Source organism: Natator depressus, chromosome 7, assembly GCF_965152275.1.
Source record: "Natator depressus isolate rNatDep1 chromosome 7, rNatDep2.hap1, whole genome shotgun sequence".
In the NCBI taxonomy this organism is placed as follows: Eukaryota; Metazoa; Chordata; order Testudines; family Cheloniidae; genus Natator; species Natator depressus.
Genome location: NC_134240.1, coordinates 9,362,248 through 9,389,650, shown reverse-complemented (window position 1 = coordinate 9,389,650; position 27,403 = coordinate 9,362,248). Strand labels below are relative to the sequence as shown.

General features: G+C 42.3%; 1 protein-coding gene across 12 annotated transcripts in view; it reads right to left on the bottom strand.

The window, feature by feature from the left end:
- The window catches only part of MITF (melanocyte inducing transcription factor), a 242,273-nt gene that overhangs the window by 40,126 nt on the left and 174,744 nt on the right, over positions 1-27,403 (bottom strand). For all 12 annotated transcript variants that reach the window (XM_074957473.1, XM_074957474.1, XM_074957469.1 and 9 more), the window contains one exon: positions 26,504-26,750. In XM_074957473.1, coding sequence (XP_074813574.1) covers positions 26,504-26,701 — 198 coding nt within the window. In that variant the 5' untranslated portion in view covers positions 26,702-26,750. The remainder of the gene's footprint in view (positions 1-26,503; positions 26,751-27,403) is intronic.

Below are 27,403 nucleotides of genomic sequence, written 5' to 3'. Positions count from 1 at the left end.
CGGAGCCGCAACTACAATTTAATGGCAGCTGCGTAGACATACCCTTAGTTCACATGAAGGAGACATAGGCTGGCTTCCTACTGATTTGCTTGATTTTATGCTCCTGCTCAATGAGCTCTGAGATTATTTATGTCTACGTTAAACCTACTGAGTTATTAAAAAAAAGTTTCAATACCACTGAAAACGATGATCAAGCATTTTAAGAATAAGATTATCCAAGTCACCTTCATGCAAACTCAACTCTCTACTGCCTCAGCTGCTCTAGTAAATACTACTATTTTTCTGCCAGTAAACCAAAAAAGCCAAAATTAACAGTGAAAATTTTTTTTACATCATGCAAAAAAAGTGAATTATTGCTCCAAAGGCTGAAGTTATCCAACAGGCCTAACTAATGCTATCAAGCATCAAAACCAGATCCTGCCTCTGTTACTATTAATTTTAATGGTGATCACATTTTCCAGTGAAAATAAGTCATGTCATTACACCCTGGAAACTTTTAATTAAATACCACATCAAAAACATCAGCATCACTCTGCAATGGGATTAGACCAGTCATCATTGTGTAAGTGGCATTTTATGAATGTATTACTGCCTTACAGTTCACAGCACAGTGGACAACAGCCCAGTCCTGGGGGTCACACACACAACTAGATATAAAAGCGAACCTTTCCTCTAGGAAATATTTGACAGCAGAAGACAAGGGGCCAAATTCTGAAGTGGTGTAACTACTGATTTCAATGGAGTTACACCAGCAGAGAATTTGCTCAGAAACTGTAAAGGTTCTGTTCTCTGTTCACATACCTTTCTATAGTGGAGTTTCTTTCTCCGAACCAGACCCACACACGAGGAAGTCCCACATCCTTAGCCTCTGCTCTTTTTTGGTTCATCTTCATCTTGACCAATTTCTCTCTACCTTTAAGCATAGCTTTTGCTTTTAGAGAGCACATTTGCTCACCCCTTTAATGAGTCCTTTCTCCCTCTCTGCTGTACATAAGTAAAGATGTGACATCATGTCGGTTATGTTCAGTTTGACACACAAAGAAAAGTACCTTTCTTGGGAGCATCTTCCAAAAATTTAGTCTTTCCTCATTACTTCCTCTTCTCAAACATCCTGGTTTGCCAGCAGCTTCTGTAACTGCGACACCAGCCTCCATTTTGAACTCATCCCTTCTGCTCAGACATCTCCTCTGTTCACAAGTCTGCCCACCACAACCTCCGAACACTGCCCATGTACATCTACCCCTTCGTCGCCAATTGAAAACCTCATCCATGTCTCTATCTCCTTTCTCTGTGGTCTCCCTCTCTCTTTCAGGCACTCATTTATCAGAGTGACGAGTGCAATTGAGGAAAACAAGTAGATTGCTCTCCAGTACGTACAGATTACCTCCCTCCACCGTCTTACATGTTCAGTACAGCATAAATATGAATGGCCACATCCCTCAGTCTCGGACAACTCCATGAGCTCCCCAGTTTCTTTTAGAATCCAATTCCAAGTTACCCTCCTTATTCCCTACAGGCATCCATGGACTTGGTCCAACCTAATTTAAATATTCTGTATCTTTACTCCCTCCTCCGTCTTTGGTCCCTTCCAACAGAATTGCCAATTCTTCCAACAGCCTTCACCACAGCGCCTGCTGCCAGGAACTGCTTTCTTCTAGTCCCTTGCCAGTCACAGATGCCATCTCATCTCCATATCATGCTGATCACCTGAAAACACATTAGAGAATCGGCCCACAAACAAACACAATTGCAAGAGAGTAACTGATTTCCCCTAACATTCCCTAGACTGAAGTCATTGAGCTAAGTAAAAAAACCACAGGATCCCCTAGTTTTAACAGCCTCCTCCCTCTATAAATCTAGGGCCCCTCCTCCACAAAATTCAACCTGATAACCTCATTACTAGTACCAATCGTAGGCAATGAAGACTAATTCTAGAGCAATGGGGTGCTTTAACAAAAAAAACCCCAAAAAGAACAATTGTGGTAGTGCCTCTCAAAACACTTTGACACTGGAGTACAGCATCAAACTCAGCCATCAGCTCCACATTTTTAAGGAAGTTTCCATTGTTTGGCACGTATAGCTGATCTGAAGTGCCATGCAGTGCTAGGTTTTGGGTAGCAAGCATTCTCACAATGGCAATGAGCCTTTTCAGAACATTTTGCCAGTAAAGAGACTCTGATGCAATCTTCTCTTGATGCTGATCATCTATGGTGGCCTTTAACCTTAGTCTCATCTCAAGCTCTTTCCACCTATGGAATGTAATGGTCTCAAGTTGCAGTGGGGGAGGTTTAGGTTGGATATTAGGAAAAACTTTTTCACTAGGAGGGTGGTGAAGCACTAGAATGCATTACCTAGGGAGGTGGTGGAATCTCCTTCCTTTGAAGTTTTTAAGGTCAGGCTTGACAAAGCCCTGGCTGGGATAATTTAGTTGGGGATTGGTCCTGCTTTGAGCAGGGGGTTGGACTAGATGACCTCCTGAGGTCCTTCCAACCCTGATATTCTATGATTCTATGACAAGAGTTCACTTTTAAACTCTGAACAGATTAAAATAGCAAAGAAATGACCTGAGTCTTCTTCCAGTTCCTACAATGTAAGCACTACACAACGCAGAGTAACAAAGAAGCTGTGATCTAAAGTCTCAGCAGTAGAACATTTTATTAATAGTTGGACAATGAGAGGACCAGCCGCTAACATACAGAATATAGAGCATCACCTGATCCAGACTTTGTTAAGGAAATACGTTCTAGAAACAGCAGAACACAGCTGGGGTAGACAGACTAAATCATGCAGAACGGGGAGCCATTTAGAAAGGGGAAGCTTCTTCTATATGTTCCACAATTAAGAGAATCAGTTTTCAATAATGTTCAGTGGATCTCTCACATGCCCATCCCAGTCTTACAAATATGAACTGCTGTTAGCCCCTTCAGTCATATTACTCAGTATCCCAATAGATAAACCTAACTATACCAGAGAAACTTAATTATTCACTTCCCTGGCAAGTTGAGGGGCTAATTAAGTTACTCAGAAGACAAGAGTGGTTGCTCCTCTGGAGAGAAAAGGATGAATCATTTCCCCAAAAACATATTTATGGCGGGTCAGCCCTACCTGTTCATTCTTTGTTCTGGTGTAATACAATTAGCAGCCAATAATGGTGTTTACACTATAGTGGAATCAAAAGACTTCAATCAGGATCCCATTGCACTGGATACTGCACAAATATATAGGTAGATAGTTGCTGCTCAGAATGGGCTAAAAAGCAGATACAGGGAAGGTACTAGCTATAATATAATGGACTGATGTCAGAACTTATCACCTGTCACAACAGAATACCTAGACATGTTTTTGCGTGTTTAACTTCAAAATAAGACCTTGATCACACAAAGGGATGCATGGATGGGGGCCGGGGGTGTCTTATTGCTGTGCAGAGTGCCAACAGTGTCAGGGTAATGCTGCAGTCACTCTCTTTGCAGGATTTGGGTCACAGGATTTAGTATATAGAACCAGACCAATTCACCTTTGCAAGAAGTTCATAGAACATCCTTTAAAAAATCACTTAGTCTGAAAGTCAAGTAAAAAACAAAATTACTGCCACTACAAGGAGAGGCAATATGGGCGTGACAAGGATCTACTCTAAAGTCTTCTTTAGTTTAAGATATTAAAGTATTAAAACTAAGATCGTTTTAATACTTTAGAATCATCAAGGTGCCTGGAAGCATCAGCAGACAAGCCATTTCACCCTCTCCATTCAAAGGGGAAAGGTTAGCCATATGTATTGGGTACATTGCCCTAAGGGAGAAAATCATCTCTTTGAAATGCTTTGTTTGTTTAAAAAATAAAAACAACCACCCACTTCTGCTGATGTCAGTGTAGTCATTTTAAAGACATGGCACAGATTCCAAACAAGTCAGTAACAAAAACTCTGCTGTCCGAAGCCAAAGCTTCAAGAGTTTCCTGACCACAGTAAATGACTAAGGTCGTGTAAGTTCCTAAACCCACATAAGACTGGAATAATACATACATAATAATAAAATAATAATGTTTTCTCTTAGAGCAGCTCCACCCTTTCTTCCAGGAGATTTTATTTCATATTGACAGAGCATAAGGAGAAAAGAGAGTAAAGATGCACCTGATAAACTAACTTCATTAGGATTTATATAAAAATAATATAAACTATATAATATAATTATATAAAAATAATAAAGGAGGACTTGTGGCACCTTAGAGACGAACAAATTTATTTGAGCATAAGCTTTCTTGAGCTACAGCTCACTTCATCGGATGCATCACGAAAGCTTATGCTCAAATAAATTTGTTCGTCTCTAAGGTGCCACAAGTACTCTTTTTCTTTTTGTGGGTACAGAACAACACGGCTGCTACTCTGATACCTATAAAAATAATGTAGCTAACCATGGATTGGCAACAACTTAACCTTTCCTCCCACAACACACCAGTCTGGTGGATATAGTATTGCAAAGCTGCTAAACCTTTCCTTGTGTTATTTCAGCAGTGCTTTGGGCTTAGTGCTATCACTCTATACCAAAAGTCATTCTGTGCAAGGATTCTTGAAGTAAAAATCTAATGGAGTTTACCTAAATTCCCCTGTTGTTTCTGTTTGACATTATTGCAGCAGCTGTTCAACAGCATTCAGTGTTTCACCCCAAGTATAGATATGTTTCAGCTGGGGGTGAAGCGATCCCGGCATACCAAGTCGTGTAACAGTTTATCAAGTACTTTGGGATCCTTTCAGCTGAAAGACAAATTCATAGATTTTAAAGCCAGAAAGTACAATCATGCTCGTTTAGTCTGAGTTCCTTAAAAGACCATAGAATTTCCCCAAGTGGTTTTGGCATCATGCCCCTGACTTCTGATTAAGTTAGAGCATGTCTTTTAGAATGACATCTGTGACTGAAGTCCCGGGGGGGCCAGCTGAGATCACTCAATTAGGGTGAACTGCAAAGAATGGGGCAGACAATCCCCAAAGCTGGTGGCTATTTTCAATACTTAGATTTACCAATCCAGCACAAAACAGCTTCTTTACTACCTCACTGGTTGCCCAGAAGCCAACAACACAGTTCCCTTCAAGTAACCCAGGCTCAGGCCTCCACCCAGATACCCAAGTCAAGAATGATGAAGATTACTGAAAATCTTTATCATATAAAAGACAAGGTTCTACCAATCCCAAAGGATCGGACACATTACCTCCCAGGTTAACGAATATTCCAGATCTTACCCAAATACACGCTTACAGCCAATTCTTATTAACTAAACTACAATTTATTAAAAAAGAAAAGAGTATGGTTAAAAGATCAATACACATACAGACATGAGTTCAATTCTTGAGGTTCAGATTCACAGCAGAGATGGCAAGCTTTTGTGGTTGCAAAGAGTTCTTTTGGAATTTAGTCCATAGATTATAGTCCAATGTCCAATATCACATTCAGGATGTAACAGCTTAACTAGGATCTCAATCTGGCAACTCAAACTTCCCCTGATGAAGCTTAAGCAGATCTCAGATGTCAGGATCAGGATCAAAGGATCGTTTATATAATTTCAAGCCTTCTTTGACAGGTCAGAGTCCCTTGGCTTACAATAGGTAATCAGAATGATTTTGAAGTAGATCCATCACCGCTACTTAGCTACACGAATTAACATAAGGCCTGTTTTTCACCATTTGCAGATGATCGGCTATACATTTCAAAGAGAGACGATGCTAGGATTTCTTTTGATCTCTGAATTAACAGAATACAGCATAGACAGGGACTATTGATTACATTGTTGACCACTACATATATAATACATAAATACACAAAACCACAAACATTATCTCCCTATATGTCTTTATAGGTTGAATTTGAGTCATTCTTCCTGCAGGACGCTTGACCCTTTCTGGCCACGCGTCACAACATCCAATATTGATTTGAGGAGTTCAAGTGATGAAGAATTCTCCACCCCTCTAGGCAATTTATTCACATGGTTAACTACACCTCACAGTAAAAATCTGCACCTTATTATTAGTCTCAATTTATCATAGCTTCAGCTTCCAGCCATTGGATCTTGTTATGCCTTTTTCTGCTAGACTAAAGAGCCCTCTATTACCATACATCTTCTCCCCATATAGGTACTTCTACAGCAAGATCCATCACCTCTTAACCTTCTATTGGATAAAAACTAGGCAGATTCACTTCTTCAGTCATTCTCTGTAAGACAGGTTTTCCAGATCTTGAATCTAGCGAGCCATAACACTGTTACATGGCATCATCCCTGCGGAATTTTAGGGATCCTTTAATTTCTTTATTCCCATGTGTCATGTCATAGATTTTAAGGGCAGAAAGGGCCATTATGATCATTGAGTCCGACCTCTTGGATAACACAGGCCAGAGAATTTCACTCAGGGATTCCTGAAATCAATCCTATCGCTTCTGGTTGAGCTACAGCTTGTTCAGTGGCACACCACACTCGACAGACTACTATGTGCAGGAAGGGCTGCAGAACTTGCAGCACTGTGTAACTGTGTTTATTCAGGTTTCAGAGTAACAGCCGTGTTAGTCTGTATTCGCAAAAAGAAAAGGAGTACTTGTGGCACCTTAGAGACTAACCAATTTATTTGAGCATAAGCTTTCGTGAGCTACAGCTCACTTCATCGGATGCATACTGTGGAAAGTACAGAAGATCTTTTTATACACAGAAACCATGAAAAATGGGTGTTTACCACTACAAAAGGTTTTCTCTCCCCCCACCCCACTCTCCTGCTGGTAACAGCTTATCTAAAGTGATCACTCTCCTTACAATGTGTATGATAATCAAGGTGGGCCATTTCCAGCACAAATCCAGGGTTTAACAAGAACGTCAGAGGAGGGGGGGCGGGGGTAGGAAAAAAACAAGGGGAAATAGGCTTGAATAGAGACTGGGAGTGGCTAAGTCATTATGCAAGGTAACCTAAGTTAATTGTATCCAATTCGCAAAATTAATTCCAATTCAACAGTCTCTCGCTGGAGTCTGGTTTTGAAGTTTTTCTGTTGTAATATCGCAACTTTCATGTCTGTAATCGCGTGACCAGAGAGATTGAAGTGTTCTCCGACTGGTTTATGAATGTTATAATTCTTGACATTTGATTTGTGTCCATTTATTCTTTTACGTAGAGACTGTCCAGTTTGACCAATGTACGTGGCAGAGGGGCATTGCTGGCACATGATGGCATATATCACATTGGCGGATGTGCAGGTGAACGAGCCTCTGATAGCGTGGCTGATGTTATTAGGCCCTGTGATGGTGTCCCCTGAATAGATATGTGGGCACAATTGGCAACAGGCTTTGTTGTAAGGATAGGTTCCTGGGTTAGTGGTTCTGTTGTGTGGTATGTGGTTGCTGCTGAGTATTTGCTTCAGGTTGGGGGGCTGTCTGTAGGCAAGGACTGGCCTGTCTCCCAAGATTTGTGAGAGTGTTGGGTCATCCTTCAGGATAGGCTGTAGATCCTTAATAATGCGTTGGAGGGGTTTTAGTTGGGGGCTGAAGGTGACGGCTAGTGGCGTTCTGTTATTTTCTTTGTTAGGCCTGTCCTGTAGTAGGTGACTTCTGGGAATTCTTCTGGCTCTATCAATCTGTTTCTTCACTTCCGCAGGTGGGTATTGTAGTTGTAAGAATGCTTGATAGAGATCTTGTAGGTGTTTGTCTCTGTCTGAGGGGTTGGAGCAAATGCGGTTGTATCGCAGAGCTTGGCTGTAGACAATGGATCGTGTGGTGTGGTCAGGGTGAAAGCTGGAGGCATGTAGGTAGGAATAGTGGTCAGTAGGTTTCCGGTATAGGGTGGTGTTTATGTGACCATCGTTTATTAGCACTGTAGTGTCCAGTCACGCGATTACAGACATGAAAGTTGCGATATTACAACAGAAAAACTTCAAAACCAGACTCCAGCGAGAGACTGTTGAATTGGAATTCATTTGCAAATTGGATACAATTAACTTAGGCTTGAATAGAGACTGGGAGTGGCTAAGTCATTATGCAAGGTAACCTATTTCCCCTTGTTTTTTCCTACCCCCGCCCCCCCTCCTCTGACGTTCTTGTTAAACCCTGGATTTGTGCTGGAAATGGCCCACCTTGATCATCATACACATTGTAAGGAGAGTGATCACTTTAGATAAGCTGTTACCAGCAGGAGAGTGGGGTGGGGGGAGAGAAAACCTTTTGTAGTGGTAAACACCCATTTTTTCATGGTTTCTGTGTATAAAAAGATCTTCTGTACTTTCCACAGTATGCATCCGATGAAGTGAGCTGTAGCTCACGAAAGCTTATGCTCAAATAAATTGGTTAGTCTCTAAGGTGCCACAAGTCCTCCTTTTCTTTTTGTGTTTATTCAGAGACTCTTCCCTAGTAGAAACCCTGGAAACCACCACCCAGCTGTAGTAACCATTCATTCACTGAGCTACCATGTCCAAGTCAGAATTACACCACACAGCAAGATGGCTCCTCCAGGAGCGATGACCCGCTACTGCTTCTCCATGCTTCCATGCAGCAGTCCCTTCTGGCTTCCCTCTGTCTGCAGATGCCTGGACTCTAGACTCAGGAAGTCACTGCCATTTCTTTCTCATGCCTCCCACTCAAAAACGTGGGAGGATGAGGAAAACAGACACACACACACAGCCACCCCCAAACCAACCTTCGAAACCTTTGCGTGTTGTGGGAGTTTCTGTATGCCTTTCACAGCTTTCTCAATGTAATTTGTGTTTACAGAAGTAATCTCTGATTTCATAGGGTATCAAGCATGCAACAAGTAGCAGTTTGAGTGTCTTTGGGACCTTAGTTGATTGAGATACACTTATACTGCAGTTTCTAAATTGCCGTTCAACACTTATGGTGTACTATTCTAATTTCTGTGTGTTAAGGAGAAAGGAACAGTCCCCAATACCCTTTGCACCAACAAATGAAGGCTTTACTAAGCAGATATATTAGAACATTTGGAAACTCTAGTGCCATCTGGTGACATTTTAGGAAAAAACACAATGCTATATTTGCATCAATATGTGTTCTGATGTATTCATCCCACATGCAACAAGAATATATTTCATGATTTAACAAAAGTGTTGGATTAACATCAGCCTGTGTTTAAATGCTGTATTTGGAAGTTTTTAAATCTGCAGGTCCAAATACCTTGCACCCAAGAGTTTAAGAAGAGTTGACTTAGCAACTCACAGCCATTGATGTAATATTAAACAATTCTTGCAGTGCTGGAAGTCCCAGAGAACTGGAAAAAGATAATTGTGTTTCAACATTTAATAAGGTAAATGGGATGTCCTGGGTAACTACAGTCCAGCTAACTTGACATCAATCTTGGGCAAAGTCATGGAAAAGCTGACATGGGATGCAATCAGTGATCAATTAATAGATATTAGTATAATTAATGCAAACCAACCTGGTTTTAAGGAAACTAGGTGTTGTCAAACTTGATATCATTTTGATATTATAAGTTTGGCTGGCAAAGGCAGTTGTGTTGACAATAATATATTTAGATTTCTATAAGACACTTGACTCAGTACTCCACAACAATCTGATTAAAATTGTTGAGTGATACAAAGTAAAAATCAATGTGGCACACATTAAATAGATTAAAACACCGTTAACTGATAGCTTATAAAGAAACAGCAAATAGGGAATCATCATCCAAGGGGGGCATTTCTAGTAGGGTCCCAAATTGATCAATTCTTGGCCAAATGCTAGTCCAGGGGTCGGCAACCTTTGAGAAGTGATGTGCCAAATCTTCATTAATTTAAGGTTTCACGTGCCAGTAATAAATTTTACATTTACAGGGGCCCCCGACGGAACCCCAGACTGGCAGCGGGCTGAGAGGTGCCAGCGGCCGGGACCCTGGCCGGCAGGGGCCCAGACCAGCAGCGTGGGTGGCAGACTGAACCCCAGACCGGCAGTGAGCCGAGATGCTCAGCCTACTTCCAGTCTGGGGTTCCACCTGCCGGGCCCTGCCAGCCAGGGTCCCAGCCGCCGGCCCCGCTCAGCCTGCTGCTGGCCTGGGGTTCTGTCCATCCATCCAGGCCAGCAGCAGGGCTGGCGGCCGGGACCCTGGCTGGCAGCAGAGTGCCACTAAAAATCAGCTCGCGTGCCACCTTTGGCATGCATGCCGCAAGTTGCCGACCCCTATGCTAGTCAATATCTTTATCAATGATTTGGAAGAAGTTTGCAAATGACACAAATTGGTAAACTAGTAAATAAAAAGAACAGGTCTATTCTACAGGACTATCAGAGTTCACTTGTACAACATGCATTCTAATACAAATAAAACCCAAGGTTATGTAGGAACCAAGAATGCAGATAACAGTTGTGGCCAACTATTTTGAAAGTAATGACATAAAAGAATTTGAAGGGTCATGGTGGATAACAAACCGGACATGAGCTCCCAGTGTGATGCAGCGATTAAGAATAAATGTGTCCCTTTGATATTTAAGCAGGGAAATATCAAGTAGAAGTAGAGAGATGCGATTACTGATGTATGCAGCATTAGACAGACCCCATTACTGGAATACTACCTCCAGTTCTGCTATGCACACTTCAAAAAGGATGTTGACAAACTAGACAGGATTCAGAAAACGAGCAAACAATAATTAAGGGACTGGGGGGGGGGGGGGGGAAGGGAGGGGAGAAATCGGCCTTCCACCGAGAGAGAGTGAAACAGACTAAAGAACAGCAATCTATTTAGTTTTTATTGAACAGAAGATTAAGGGGTGATGTGATCTAGAATACCTACATAGAAAGAAGATTTTTGATAAAGAGGACTCTAATCTAGCTGACAACCAGGTAACAAGATCCAATGGCTGGATGCTGAAAGTTGTGACGAAACAGACTAAAAATAAAGGTGCAAGTTTTTAACTGTGAGGGTAAACAACCACTGGAATAAGATTTCTCAAGAAGTGCTGAATTCTTCATAACTTGAATACAGTCAATATTAAATGTCTTTCTAAAAGACATGTTCCAGCTCAGTCAGAAATTACAGGTGTGATTGCTGGAACTACTTGGTGACTTCCTGTCGTCGGCAGGAAGCCAGACTAGATGAACGTGATGGTCTCATCTGGCCTTAAAACAAAAAAACAAAAAACCCCACACCTATGAATTTGCCTTTCAGGCTAAAGGATTCCAAAGCACTTAACAAAATGGTACGCAACCTTGTACACAGGGAGTGCTTCACACCCAATTATGATGATTTATTATTTGTATTATTGAAATGTAGCTATGTCTGGGATGAAGCACAGAGTAACTACAGAGTAATACTACACAACACTATGGCAAGTCTAGAAATACAAAATATCAACTAATACAGCATGGGAAATTCAGTGAATCAGATGACTCAGTAAAAAACGGTTACTCAGCTTCTCGTAACTGTTGTTCTTCGAGATGTGTTGCTCATATCCATTCCAATGAGGTTTACGCGCTGGGTGCACAGCTGTCAGAAAGTTTTTCCCCTAGCAGCACCCGTGGGGTCAGCTGTAGAGCCCCCTGGGGTGGCGCCTTCATGGCGCTCAATATACGACCCTACCGACATGGCACCTCCTCAATTCCTTCTTGCTGGTTACTCCAACAGAGGGCAAGGCGCAAAGGGTTGGAATGAATATGAGCAACACATCTTGAAGAACAACAGTGATGAGAAGGTGAGTAACCGTTTATTCTTCGTCGAGTGATTGCTCATATCGATTCCAATTAGGTGACTCCCAAGCCTTACCTAGGCAGTGGGGTCGGAGTTATGGAATCGCAGTTTGGAGCACTGCTCTGCCAAAAGCTACATCATCTCTGGCGTGCCGGACAATGGCGTAATGAGAAGTGAACGTATGGACCAAGCTGCTGCCCTGCAGATTTCTTGTACTGGGACCAGGACCAGGAACGCTGCCGAGGCCTGAGCCCTTGTGGAGTGTGCCGTAAGAGCCGGGGCTGGCATTTCGGCTAGCTCATAGCACATGCGGATGCATGATGTGATCCAGGTAGATATTCTCTTGAGATGAGACTGGTAGTCCTTTCATCTGGTCTGCCACTGCTATGAACAACTGGTTCGACTTCCTGAATGGCTTAGTAAGCTCGATGTAAAAAGCTAGTACTTGCCCAACATCCAGGGAGCGCAGCCTCTGCTCACGACTACTGGCATGTAGCTTAGGATAAAAAAAACAGGCAGGAAAATGTCCTGACTAGCGTGGAAGTATGACACAACCTTAGGAAGAAAGGCCGGGATGCATGTAAGTCCCGCAAAAAGAACGCAGTCGGGGTGAAGAGTAAACTCCTCAGCCCAACAGCTAACTATAACTACAATAACTAAGAACTAAACTTCAAAATACAAGCAGTTCGAATAGAAGCTAGGGAAATGTGAGGATCTTGCAAAGCAAGACGCCACAGTTCCAATGACCATCACTAGTGGTAAGAAGGAACTGAAAAGGCGCTGGGTTGGCAGCGTCACACATTGAGCGCCATGAAGGCGCCGCTCCAGGGGGCTCCACAGCCGACCCAACGAGTGCTGCTAGGGCAAAAGCTTCCCAACGACTGTGCACACAGCGCGCGCACATTAATTGGAATTGATATGACCAATCACTTGAAGAAGAATAGCATACACCACGTCATTTACAGAGTGAGAGATTAAAACTACAAATCGCACATGTAGCTGCTACCCAATTTCCAAATAATAAAGGGCTAAAGAGGAGACTAACCATTACCTCAACCTGCCTATTACTACACTAAAGTAGTCAATTAAATTCCATCAAATCATGCTTAATTAATAAAACCTGACAGGTACCCTCCAACTAAGTCTTGAACATTTTTGGTTTTTCTCTCCTCTGTCTTAGGCTCTTTAGAGGGAGACATAAGAAATCAAATTAAAAAAGCTCCAGATGATCGTCAAAAAGAAATGCAATAATTAGTCACTAAGGACAAAACTGGAAATTGTTCAGAAATGGAAAAAGCAAAATCAAAACACCAGGCCCCGTTACAGACACCATACAATATTGTTTTTGTTTAAGAGCCAAGTTATGGAGTTGAAACTCGTTGATAATGAACCAGCAGGCATTATTTTAAATCAACCAGTTTTAATAAATGAGCCAGAAATGAAAGAGGCAGGGCTAATTAACAACATTCCTTGATGAATTACCTAGTGGTGTGTGGTAAATCTCTGTGCGTCTTTGTCTTGATCCCCAAATTTATCCCTTACTTATTTCCCAAGAGGTTAAAGGACATGGGGCTAATTAAGGCACCAATCAAATGACAGACAGAATTATTCAAGGTAAGGCTGGGGTTTTTTTTTGTTTTTACTTTTAGGGTTTTGCATCTCTGCCTGGTACTTAATCTAAATTTTTTTATACTACTGCTAGGAAGGGGGAGGAAAAGAACTAATCTTGTCACGGCCAGGCAGGTTGAAATTGCCATGCAGTGCTGGGCGAAAAGCTACATATTTGAAATTTAGCCAGTAAGAAATTCCCTAAGCCTCTCCTGAATGGCAGGAATGTCTTCAGCTTGTCAGTTTCAATTTATTCACTCTACAGGTTCAGGTTTAAGAAATTAATGCTTCCAAACCAGCTATGTAACTGAAGCAAAGAATCACATTTGCGAGGCTGCATAAATTCTAAAGACCTAAATTTCACATTTTAACATCTATCCTACGGTAAAGTTGTTACCATCTGGTGGCCCTTTTATAAGCTACTACCTCATTGCCAAGGAATTAAAAAGTAAACTAAGCCACCGATATTCTGAGGTCTATTGTTTTGTGCTCTTTGGCTCCTTCTTCAGCAGCAGTTAACTGATGACCAACACTAGTCTCCAGATCGAACTCTGAGGTAAGCAAGAGTCTCACGTGCAGATCCAAGGGCAGAATTTGGTTCCAAAACCTGGCATAGTGCACGATGGAGCACACCAGAGATGGCCATTTCATCTTCACTTGCAATGAGTCAAGGTACTGATGTTTGCCAAAGAGAACAAAAAAAGGAAAGGGCTCGTAGTGAAGAATTTGGGATCTAATTTTACCGAGTAGCTTCTAATTTTGGGCTGGATTTTTCAGTGGTGCTGAGCATCCACATCCACTGACTGCATTTGTCAATGCTCAGCACTTCTGAACGTTAGGTACCTATTTTTTTAGGTACCCAAATCTACCCTTAGGTGCCTATTTTAAGCACCAACATTTGAAAGCTGATTTATTTAAATACAGAAGGTTTAAAAACCAAGTCATAATTTAAGAGACATCATTCATCATAAGCAGCAGACCTGGGGCAAAATCTTGCTCTTGAGGATCTAACCCACACCAGAGAGGAATAGTGCTGGTGCTAGGGGGAGCAGTTACACCATACTGCCAGCCGGGGGCAAATAATGAATATACAGTACAATGGCTTGCGGAAAGGGGAACGTGCTGTGTTGAGCACCTGCTCGCTGCTCCATGAAAGAGCAAGGAACCTGCAGGCCCACCCACATGTCCAGCCATCACTTCAAGCTGGTTCGCTGCTTCTCTATCCTAGTGCTGAAGGAAGATTCCAGCCTAATGCTTCCTTAGCTAGTGCATGGGTGGCAGGAGCAGAGAGGAAAGGCTCCTTGTACTCCATTTCTCTCACTTCACCAGCATAAAACAAGGCAGGATTTTGCCCTAGGACACAGGAAGGTGGTCTATGGCAGAGCCATGAATACACTGTTCAGTATCACTGCATAGAAAATTCTACCAACCAAATGCTCACCACTCAGTCACTTTAGTGTTAAAACATAGAAGCATGTAAAGTTCAGCTGGTTAGCCTATTTTTATATAGAACATAATATTAAAAAACTATGCGCACACAGATAATTGTGGCTCAAGCTGACTATTTATATCGGGGCGGGCAAATGTTTTGGCGTGAGGGCCGCATCAGGTTTAGGAAAGTGTATGGAGGGCCGGTCAGGGGAGACTGTGCCTCCCCAAACAGCCAGGCATGGCCCAGCCCCCCTACCCATATCCCTCCACGTTTCTTGCTCCCTAACGGGGGCCTCCCCCAGGACCACTCTTGCCCCATCCAACCCCCCGCACCTGTTCCCTGGCGGCCCCCCCAGGACCCCTGCCTTATCCACCCCCACGCTCCCTGTCCCCTGACGGGCCCCCTGGGGATCCCCACGCCTGATTGCTCCCCACCGCCCCATCCAACTCCTCCTCTCATTCCTGACTGCTCCCCCGAGACTCCTGCCCCATCCAATCACCCCTTCTCCCTGATCGCCTGCAGAAATGATGCCTGACTGCTCCCCGCTGCCCCATCCAATCACCCCTTCTCCCAGACCGCCCCAGGAACCCCTGCCCGACTGCCCCATCCAACCCCCCCTCCTTCCTGACTGCCCCACCCGGACCCCTGCCCCATTCAACCCCCCGTTCTCTGTCCTCTGACTGCCCCAACCCCTAACCACTACCCCCCACCAAACTCCCCTGCCCTCTATCCAACCCCTCCCTGCCCCCTTACAGCGTGGCTGGCGGCGCTGCCTGTCTGGAGCCAGCCACACACCGTGCAGCACAGAGCACCGGGTCAGGCCGGGCTCTGCAGCTGTGCTGCCCCAGGAACTTGCAGCCCGGCAGCCCAGTGAGCTGAGGCTGCGGGGGAGAGGCTGGGGACTAGCCTCCCGGGTCAGGAGCTCAGGGGCTGGGCCGGAGGGTCCTGCAGGCCAGATGTGGCCCACGAGCCGTAGTTTGCCCACCTCTGATTTATATGCACCAGTCACTGCCAGTCCAGCCTATATTTTAATATTTCCTTTTTTCATCTGGCACTGAGCTCTGCTCCCAAAATGCTCTACTTTGCCGAGCTGTGGCTTGAAATTATTTGTAGACATGCTGCACTGTTGAAATAGCTCTCATTTTATTGAGCACGAATACAAATGAATTGGTTCCAGCCCATGGAACATTTAACCCAACTATCTAATAAGGCCTTTCTAAAGCAATGAGCAACACTTACTGGACTTTATCAATGAACTAAGCCCGAGAATGTACAATTCAAGGGGACATTAAGGTGTCCGTAGGTTTTGTCAAGTTAGATTACTTTGCAAAGACACACTTGCAGGATGCACGTCTCAAGCCTATGTTTGTTTTCATTGTATGGCATTGTGATTTTTCCCCCCCCCCACGGTTTAAACTTTAAAACCCTTTCTTGTAATTTTGCTCTGCTTCGATGAATTTCCGTGACACCCTCCCTGCTGTTCTTCTCCTTGTTCCATACGCACTTTCTATTACTTTGAAGGTTCCAGCACCCTTATCTTCTCACATTCTCTTCCCTCCTCTGGTTCTTCCTGTTTTGCTGCTCACATACCAGCATATGCCCTATCACTCGCCCTACTTAGCGCACCTTTTCCTGTTGCTCCTGCGACCTCATCCATGCATTCTGCTGTGATCAGATTCTTCTGGAAGTGCATGTTTGAATTTTGCACAAGAGGAAACTCTGAAGCAAGCAATCAGTGCATCAGCCATGATGTACATTAACACTCGGCATCCATTCTCAGATCAGCCTGGGCAGTGCAATGGGCTGTTTATGCATTAATGGTGACTGGAGGAAGGGCTTGTTGCAGCCATAGTTAATGTCTTTAGTTGGTGGGCCACAGAAGCTCTGCAATGCTTCTAAGATCCACAGCTACAGAGACAAACTGCACCACCCCTTTCCCAAGGTCTAATGCTTTGGACTCCCGTGAGCATGCTCAGAACATTCATACAGCCAGAAACATTTTAAAGAACCAGTGAGCCAGTGTTATTGGTCTCTCCCTGAAGGACTTAACAGGTGATCACACTTAGAATTGGATTAACTGCAACAGGCTTAGTGATCACTAACCCATGTGGCTATAGAACCCAAGAAACTGGGAATGGTGGCATTTGAGCAGCATGAGCTCTTGCCTTCCAGAGGACTATGAAATTCTTTGTGAGAACATGAAATATCTCTTTTCACTGCTGGATTTTATTTCGGGATCACAGGTAAATTTGGAACTACAAGGTTGTACTGCGAAGATCCAGCTAATCCTCAGCTTGGGCATGCTAACATTTAGCATCAGATCATGCACTTACGGGACAAGTGATATGAATTTAATCACCTCATTTGCTCTCTGCCCACTAAACCATTTCTCCCCAGGTTTATTCTAACACACTAACTCCTTCAGCAGTAGCAAACAGCCACCAATCAGCCTGCCAATGAATTTTCCCCCCCTTTCTCCTTCCTTTAGTACCCCCCAAAAGTGGAGTTTTCCTGCCAAAGTAACTCCTACTGAAGCTCTGGAATGGGGAGATTCAGTCTTGGGTAAGCGCCAGCTTCTTCTTAAAACTGAAGTTAATCAAAAGAGCTGAACCACCTGCAATAAAGACTATCACCTACTATTGGCATCCATGGAAGTAGTGAAAGATGATCAAGGTCAAGTGTATTATATGCACTGTTTTAGGGCTTGAGCAATCAGCAACTTGTGTGTATTATTTCACCTTTAAGTTCAATTACTGTACTATGTATTTTTGATCACTAGTGATCACTTTGCCAATATAGAAATTCTGTATTTTCTCTCTGCCACTTGACCAAGGACTGCCAGTACAAGCAGTCTCCAAAGCAAAGCTACCGATTTTCCTGAGGTTCTAATTCTAAGTCTTGAGTGAACACTTTTAAATGACCTCTGACCCAAGACACAAGAACCCAAGTAGATCAGGCCACAGCTAGTCAGACAGGTACTTTTACTTAGATAAAAACTTAAGAGTTAAGCCTGCAACAGATTCTTTATGCACAGATGTTTATATTTATCTAAGAAATCTTCAGGAAGACTACCTCCTGCCACCCCCTCAAAGTTACTACAATGAAACTTCCTAGAATTCACTAAAAAAGTAATGAGAGAGAAACTGGTCTTTCAGTAGAACAGTTATATTTGCATCTCAGTACTAACTGATCTGACCAAAAATAAATAAATAAATAAATAAATATCACTTTCAAGTCAAGATTGTCCATTACATTTACTGCCCCAACTGCTTAACTAACCATCTATTAAAAACTGGAGCTCAAACATACAAAATCAACTTGCTATCATACATCTTTTAAATTAACCTGCAATAAGAAAAGAAAGTCATGAAACACAATCAAGGGCACCAATACTGTGGAAGGTGCTAAAATTGCACAGTTCCTGTTCTTCCGGGCTGCAAAATACATCTCCCATAAGGAAACAGATCGTGTAGAGTTTCAGTTCTCTCTTTCTAACTAGACACTGTAAGTAGAGAGAATATATTAAGAGCACACAGTATTGCTGGGTAGCAGGGCAAATTATTGCAGGAGCAGTAAGAGAACCAGACTATTTCTGGACAGCTGCATATAGCAGTTAATTCGTACCACCCAAAAGGCGTCTGGCATTTTACAAATGGCAAAGACAGACATGGTGTCTGATCCAATTTATTTTTTAAATGAAACACAATGCATCGGCGTGCAGACACTAGGGGTAGATGAGACATGAGAAGGAAGGACAACTATTTGAGCATGTGCACTGAGATTCGATAATTACTTTCAAAGTAACTACAACACAGAAAATAAATTTAAGATACATAATAATTTATTGTAGGCAGTGCATCAGGAATGAGATTAACTGAGCAGCTGGGCATTCGGTGAGCCTCCACAGCTATTTGAAATTTTCTATTCAACCGTTCGTACTAGGACACAGCTTGTATTCTACTAGGATAGGCAACAGATTAATCTATTGTAACATCAGCAGAGACCAACAGTGAACGCTTCAAAGGCAGGCAAAAAAGGGGCTGGGGGGAAGGAGCCCCAAGCCACAAATTTTGGCTCTGGGCTCTGAAGAGCACAAATTCCGACGCGTTTGGAATCTGCAGGTGTTGATTTGGGTCCCTTTTTAGAAAGGGAAAGGACATCATACAAGGTGGAGTGTGTGTACCTCACATCCAATAGCTTGCAGGAAGGCGTTTCCTTTCACATTTACATACTAGAGGGACTGGCACCATAAAGAAAAAAAGCTACGGCCCTACCTTGGAGTAACTGTCTGAACCAACAAGCATAGTGAAGTTCATTCAGGATACCCTTACGCTGCAATCAGAGGTGTGACTGCATGCAGCAAATGTTCCCATAGCCAAGCTAGCTTAGATACAGCTAGCTTGAGTGAGAATACCAGTGGAGCTGCAGCAGCATAGGCTAGCCCTTACATACCCTTAGTGGCAGGTATGAATAATGGGGCACTTCAAGGTTAGCTATCTTTGGGGAGGAAGAGCATGTGCTATCCTGAAGCACAAGGCAGGAGTGGATATTCTGCAAACTGCCATAAAGAGAGCGATTTTATTTTGCACATTGCAGAACCAGGAACCTGCTTTGTGGATATTCTCTAAAACAAAAGAATTGTTTGTTCATATTCTCTAGGAACAGGCAGAAAAAGGACAAGGGGCAATTTTAACAACCTCAATGAAGGAGATGTTGAAGAGGTTTATGTTTTGTTACCAGGATTCTGTTTGCGCAATGCCCTGAAATCGATCTAGGCCACTGTATAAACAAATCAATAACAAACATTGGAACTCTTGGCAGAGGGACTTCAAGTAGCAAACAAAGTCCATTAACCCTCGAAACTGCGGGATGTGGAGTCTGAATCCAGTGATGCCCAGGAGACGTATATGGAGCTGAACAGTGGGGAAACTTCCTTCTCAACTCCCTGACAGTGAGCATAAATACTGGGACAAACATGCAGTAGGAAGACCACAGACTTATTACTATGCTATTGATGAAGCTGGACAGAAATCTTGCACTGGGCAGGGGTAGCAGCTGGTGCCAGCCACAGCAGAAGCATTAGTAGTTGTCTAAGTGACGAATTCAGGGAACAGCTACCACACTGTTTCACCTGACACAGGAGATCCACTAGATTCACTTTAGGGGCTGGTTTTGATCAGTATCTGGGTCATGTGACTAGAAATGATGCATTAAGACTGCCAGGGAGTTGGACGGTGGGGTCAGCACAAAACCAAAAAATTTGGCCCCAACATAAGCAGTAGCAGCTCTCACTGACTGAATTGGGAATTGTACTCTCTGATTCTAGGCCTGAATTTGGTCCAGACTATCTCTGCCAGATGATAATAGTTTGTATTACCATAGTGCCTAAGAGCTTAAGTCATGGACCAGGATCCCATTCTGCTAGGTGCTGTACAAACAGAACAGAAAGACTGCCCCTGTCCTAAAGGGTTTACAATCTCAGTATAAGCAAGAGAGAACAGATGGATACAGCTGGACAAATAGGGAACAATATTGGTTAACCCAATAGGCAGTGGTCTGAGCACACCAGCAGCCTAACCACTGTCAAATTTGGTTGTTTTTTTGTTTGGTTTTTTTTAGAGGACTCACACCAAAGGAGAGTTAAAAGGTAGAGATATAAAGGATCCAACTCATGTAAAGCAATGGAATTTAATTGGAGTTACATCAGGGTAAAATTAGTTTCAGTGAGAGTAGGAGAAAGATGAGATGACATCCTCGGTATTTTATCTGCCAGGAAGTCTGTGCTCTTTGGCATCTAGTGTCCTTGTTCAAACCATATTCTGCTGGACATGCAGTGTGTGAATTACAAATAAAAACAAGGATAATGTGTCCGAAGTTAAAGCAAGCATCTCCCTAGATGCTTCACCTGATAAATAAACACCGTTCACGAATGTTATAAAATTATATTCACTTGCCTCACGTTGTCATTTCTTACCCATCTCAGGCCATAAGTACACAATATTCATTCCACACACACTTGCAGTCATCTACTTGACCTTCATCCTACTGCTATCATCCCAGTAACACCCGCCTGCCAAACAAAATCCTACAAGAACCAGGAGGAGGCCTCAAAGAGCCCAGATTCAGCTGCTTGTGAGCTAAAGCAGAAAGCAAGGTCTGAAGCCAGTGATTCCTAGCTGAGAACACCCAGGGCAGGGCCAGCTCGCCACACTTAAGCCACAGGCCTATTAGCTTGAGTAACTCAATCAATCTCTATGTCACTGGGGAAAGAGACAGCCACTCAGGTCACAAGCCATTTAAGAGGTTATAGGCAGAAGCTGGGACTGGGCAACAGGGGATGGATCACTTGATAATTACCCTGTTCGGTTCATTGCCTTTGAAATTCTGGCACTGGTCACTGCCAGAAGACAGGACACTGGGCTAGATGAAGCATTGGTCTGACTGAATCTGGCCGTTCTTAAGTCAAAACGAAGACCTTAAATTCTGCCCAGAAGTCAGATAGCCAGTGCAGACCATTGAACACAGGTAAGATTCATTTGGTGAAGCACCATTTACCAAACAGCCCCATCCTACAGCTGCTGCAATTTCTGAACAATGTGAAGATGCAGCCCCATGTCACACTCACAATATGGTAAATCCAACCTGAAGGACTCACGGGGATGGATAATGACAGGTGTCTGCATCCTAAAGAAAAGACTGAAATTATTGCCAAGCACAGATCCTAAGATACATTCTTGGCAGTTGCTGGTATCTGACCACCCAGAAGCAGGGATCAAGCAGTAACCTAAATTGTGAACCTTGGAAGTTAGCAGCAAACAATCCCTATAACCAGAGTGGTTTTCCCCACCAGCCTGAGTTTAATCTCAGTCCTAAAACAATCTAGGTTCTAAATCTGATCCAAGCCCTGATTCTTCCCAAGTCTCCCGCGTAAGTCTGTCCACCAGTAGGGCTGGAAGAGATGGAAACATAAGTCCGTGAGTCATCAGCACACTGAAGATGCTATACTCCAAACCTCTTTGCTAATCCCTTAGCAGTCCCAAATACTTGGACTTGAACACAACTGAACTGAACCATGCGGAATGCTGTGTAAACTCTCCAGTACCACCTTCCTGGATTTCTCAGCAATGAAGGAGTTGAGCCACTCGAGGGGAACCCTATCAACTCCTGTGAGGGTCTACAGGTACATTAATGACAGCAAAGGCAGCTGAGGGGCAGTCTTTTAGATCTTCCTTCAATCATGACTAGGAGGTGATCAGCCACCAACACAACCAGAGTGGTTTCGATACCATGTAAAGGCCTAAATCCAAATGGACTGGAATCAAAGATACACAAGGAGTCGAGATATAATTGGACTTGCTTTACAAAAGACTTCATGGTAGTCTTCAAGACAAGGCAGTAGTAAGAGGTGAGACTTTACCCAGGTTAGTATTTAGTATCCAATACGATTTAAAGATTTACTACTGTAACTGGGGTGTAAGGTACCCAGAAGTTTTCACATTCTCACTACATAAAGAACATAAGTAGAAGAAAAACACTTTCAAGAGAACCCTTGTGAAGTACAACTGATGCAGTTTCTTCAATGTAGGGAACAGAACTGTGCCACTACAAATTAATAATACATTCCATACAAATGAAAGGCTTAGACTCGCATGTTCCCCGGTTCAGAACTTTGTCATCTGGAGAACAACTCAAGGACCAAACATTCAGGTTGGCCAAAACATTCAACAACCCTCCCATCCCGCCAAAAAAAATTTCAAAATGAATGCAAAACTAAAGAACACTGGGATGAAAGAAGTTACTGCGTTTAAAAAATAAATAAATTTTTAAAAGTCCATATCACTTAGCCAAAATACATTGAACCATTTTAAGAAGACAGACTTAATTACAAAAATGCTAAATTCCTCCATATAGATAAAAATAGTGTGTGTTTCACACTTCAAAAATGGATTCAGATCTGACATTAACATAGTATAGAATTCAGGGCCTTGGAAATCCTCCAGTAAACAAGGTATTTAATTAACACATTTTAAATTATTTTGTCCTATTTTTGACGCACAGTACGTCTAAATCATTTTGCATCAGTCTCAAGTCACTCCGTGACGTCTCTGCAGTCTTAGCTCTCAGTGTTAATTCAGGCCAGTGGGAAAGAGATAGCAGGATGTGGTTAATCGGCTGCATTCCTCATGAAAATTTAAAGCAGCCTGCATCTATTCTGTACAGCCAGTGTCAGCTTTGCAGGGGCATAATGGACTGCCACAACAAACCCTATTATAATACAGGATCCTAACAGGTATTGCTGCAGCTGCATTAGATCTTCTCCCAGAGAACATCAGCTAATTACCCTTCACCAAGCAATAGAAGTTTTCATTCTGATGGGTGTTTTCTTACTACACTAAGTTACCCCACTTCAGAGATCAACGTGCAATTAGGAGCCCATCGTTAGGCACATTAAATCATATTTATTCATGTGGCCATAAAGAACATATTACATTTTATTATGCAATTTTGAGAGTGCTACAGTTATATGAAGTAGGCTAATATGAATTTCTTTTGCTGTATTAAGTACCTTCATAACAGACAGTATATGGTTTGTATTAATTATGGTTTTATTAACACAGCTTTTTAAAAAAATCATCCATCTCAAAGCACTTTATGTCAGACGTGGAAATATCACTATCCTTTTACACTGGGTGAATGAGGCACAGGAGTTAAAGGAGCTGGACAAAAACACAGAAAACAGAAAGGTAAATAATTTATTTAACATGTGTTCCTAAGCCAATTTTCATGTTTTTATGTATTTTGTGATAGAAACTTACTTTTCAAAAATCAGATTTTTGAAAAGAAAATTGGGTATCCAAAATCCCATTTGTTTACACTATAAACTTCAGCAACTCTGCTTTTAAAAAGTCACTTTGCACATTAACGTTTATGAAAGCACAGAAGTCCCGTTTTAGTCTAGCATTTTGTTCAGTCTAGCATTTTGTTCAGTCATTAAACCCAGACTACCAGGATAATAAACTCACCTGTCATAATACCGTACTCATAATTAAAGCTTATGTCCAGTCTTTACGGAAGCTGGTACATAGCTCAAGGCAGATGACGTGTAAAGTATCAACTCTGATTAACAGATATGTAATAAATAAAAAGTTCCTCAATATACAGTTGGCTGTCAGTTTCTCTTATCTAAAGATATCCTGGTGTCAATTCCACATTTAAATCTGACGGCTTCTTTAAAACATACGTGTACCTCTGTGGTGAAATTCTTGTCTCATTGATATCCTTGGGAATTTTGCCATGGACTTCTGTGGAGTCACAATGGCATGCCTGGAATTTGTGTGTGCTATGATTTTTGTATCAAACCCCATCCACATTAAAAGTAACAGAAAAAGATGAGATTCTAGCAACTTCCATACATTTAAAAAACAAAAGCGCAAAATTATATGGATTCTCCCCTTCCACAGAGTGTCAGTCATTTCACTAACTATGGTGCTCAGAGTATGGGTTTACACTCACTGACGTAGATGGTGCTAGCACAGATATTTATTTTACTCTAAGATGTAAATCAGTCAGTCACCATGGAGCAGCACATAAAAGATTCCTGCGATCTGTGTGTCTGGTAGACAGTTTTCCTGCTCCGTTGCCTATAGGGATTTGGGGGTAGACTGTGCTTTCAAGGCACAGCCCAGAGTAAGGGATTCTGCAGAATGCCTTGCACCACGTGGAAAAACAGGAAGCAGTGGGAGGCAAAATACCTCCTTGTGCACAATGGGGGCACACTTACTACTATTCCCCTTTATAGGGTGGGTCTTACTCCCACTTGGGCAAATGAAGAGGATGGAAGCTGAACAATGGAGCCCCCACCTCCTGTCAATTCTGGGGCACAGTCTTCTCTAGGGAAGTAGTGAGGTGGCTTTTCCGAGCACAAGGATCTCACTTCTTCCTGATCCCTAGGCATCATGCCCAGCAATCCTCATGCCTCTCGCAACTGCGCATGTGTGTGAGGGCCAAGCAGAATCTGCCCCCTTAAAGTGTTATGTTATCTAATAACTGACCGTCAGGTGCCTCCTGCCAGCTTCTTTCTATTGGAGCCTCTGTTATAACTTCAGGCGCCATCAAAAAATAAGAAACTGCCCCTTCTCTCATGTAAGGTGGCGGCTACAAAATAATGAATCTACAGCATCTTCCTAATACTACTGCTGTGATTCTGGCAATCACATAACAAACAGGGCATTGAATATTTCCAGTAGTGGTCAAATTTAGAAGAAATAAGCCAAATATGTTGCTATAATTAAATGCCAAAAGGTGGTATAAAACATTACACATACCCAGTGGGAGATTCGGAAATAAAGCTCTTTCACTGAGACTCTGAATGCATCATCATTTCCTTGTTAATTCAAGTGTATTCTGAATAGAAGAATATTTCACATTACAGTCTACACCGATCAGCTAGGTGTACACTGAAACTACACTACAGCATTTAGCAAGAAATTCAGTAAGTTTCTTCATCACAAATGTTTGACTGGAAAATAAATTATTCTTTGTTCATTTTAATAGCTTCTGTATTAGGGGGAAGAGTCAGAAAATTAGAGCCTGAATCAAAATTCAGATACCTTCTTTAATGTCCTTCCTCCTCACGGCCAAAACATATAAATGCTGTACTCAAATCGCATCCTATTTACTTTTTGCAGAACTCCAATAATGGCATTTTTACCATTCTTTTTATTTAACAATGCTAACACCACTGTAAGTGATAATGTAGTAACGATAAACAAAAATACCTATACAAAACTTAAAAGGACGACTAGTGGCACCTTAGAGACTAACCAATTTATTTGAGCATAAGCTTTTGTGAGCTACAGCTCACTTCATCGGATGCGGGATACCCCAAGCGTACACAGTTTGCTTTAAATCTACCAAAGTATTGTTAAAATAAATCTTAAAATGGAGTTGACACACAAAAATGCCAGCAATACACCATGCTCTGAAAATATTCTATTGTAACCAACTTCAATTGGATTTACTGGTTTACAGTTTGCTTACTGGCCAGAAAGAGTTACTAACCTTCATACTGTAATAAAAAGAAAACTAAGAAGGAGTTGCATGTGGTAGATAAAGCAGAATAAGTATGCAAATACTGAATTTTACTTTGATGTCGCATTATTTCATATATTTTCAATCATTTTGAACGTTCTTTTAACAAGGCATTTCACGCTACACTACTCTATCTCAACTTACCCAACACGTGTGAAACTAAGTCTGTTCTTGTTACAGTTTTTCTCGGTAATTAGCAAGCTACATAGTCTCCAGCAGCAGGCTACTAACAAGCTCCTACAGTTTCTAATCTAACAAGGAACCCAAAGCTACTAACAGCCGTCAAAACATTTGAGCAAAAAAGGATTACAATGGCTAGTTGCAAGAGACTGGAAACTCACCCGTATTCCAGATTGAGAAGATCTTTTGTCATGGATTTTGATTCAGTATTTAAAACAATTATTGAACAGAAATTAACTTGTTCTAAATGGAAGTCTGGTTTGAAATATTAATTATTTTAAGAGGGAATCTTCAATTACGTGAAAGACATTTTCAAACAAAAAATGTGTTAATTTTGCAACTAACGCTTGCATCTGAGAACAAATTAAAAACTTCTCATTCTTCTCTGGTACTGGGACACTGAGTTAAAGCTAAAAATGAAACCAGACCCTGCAGCTTATTTGTGAAGTTTAGTTGCCATGAACATCAGTAACCGTGTCACTATTAAATAGACTATGTTTAGACAAGTATGAGAGCCAGTGAACTCAAACAAAGTCACACTCACTTACCTTGAGGACTTCCATTGGCACCTGGGTAGGAGGGGGCAGGTTACAGGGGACGCTGACGTTGATGGCTGGTGTCTGACTGAGTGGTACTCTCTGCTGCATGAACTGGGCTGCTTGCTGCTTCTGTTGTTGCTCTCGACGCTCTTGCTCCTGCATCTGCTCACGCATGAGCTGCTGTCGTAACAAAATCCGTGATGTCATACTGGAGGAGCTTAGGGGAGGCTTGGAAGCTCCAGGATGCTCGGAACTGCTGTGGGAAGACCAAAACCACAGACATCTCAGTTTCCCTGGTTAGAATAATTATTTCCTGCGATTGCAGAGTTTCGTTAAGTGTGAAACAAAGTGGCTCTCACACATAAGAGAATAAGTAATGATATGCTGCCCAGGGTAAATTGGAATTTGGAGCTGATCTACTTTAGGTCCTTAGAAGCCAAATTAACCTGATTACATCTAGCCATTATTTTCAATGTCGATCTCTAGCAGCAAAGAGGGAATTTTTAAGTTTTATAAGTCTAATGCTCATTAACATCCAATAGAATTACAGTGCTGCTACAACAGGGCTCAACGGGATGCTGTATTTCTTTCATACTCCCATTTACAGTGGCAATGCTTTTATTAATTAAAAATCAAAAGAATGTATTTAGCATCTTAAGTTTAACAGAACTTTACACAACTCTTTATGTAGGCATTGGGGGTCGGGGAGGATTCCCAGAACCACTGAGGTTGAATCCTGCGGCTAGAGTTCTACCACACATTCCCGAGAGCACATGGAAACCCCTCCACGCTAACTTGGTGTTCAAGGGTGGTTTGGGGCAGTGGCCCCTTGCACCACATTAGAGTTCTAGCAGATTTGCTAGTAGCACTCTCTTCAGCTGCGAACACCACTTGTGACAGTATCAACTC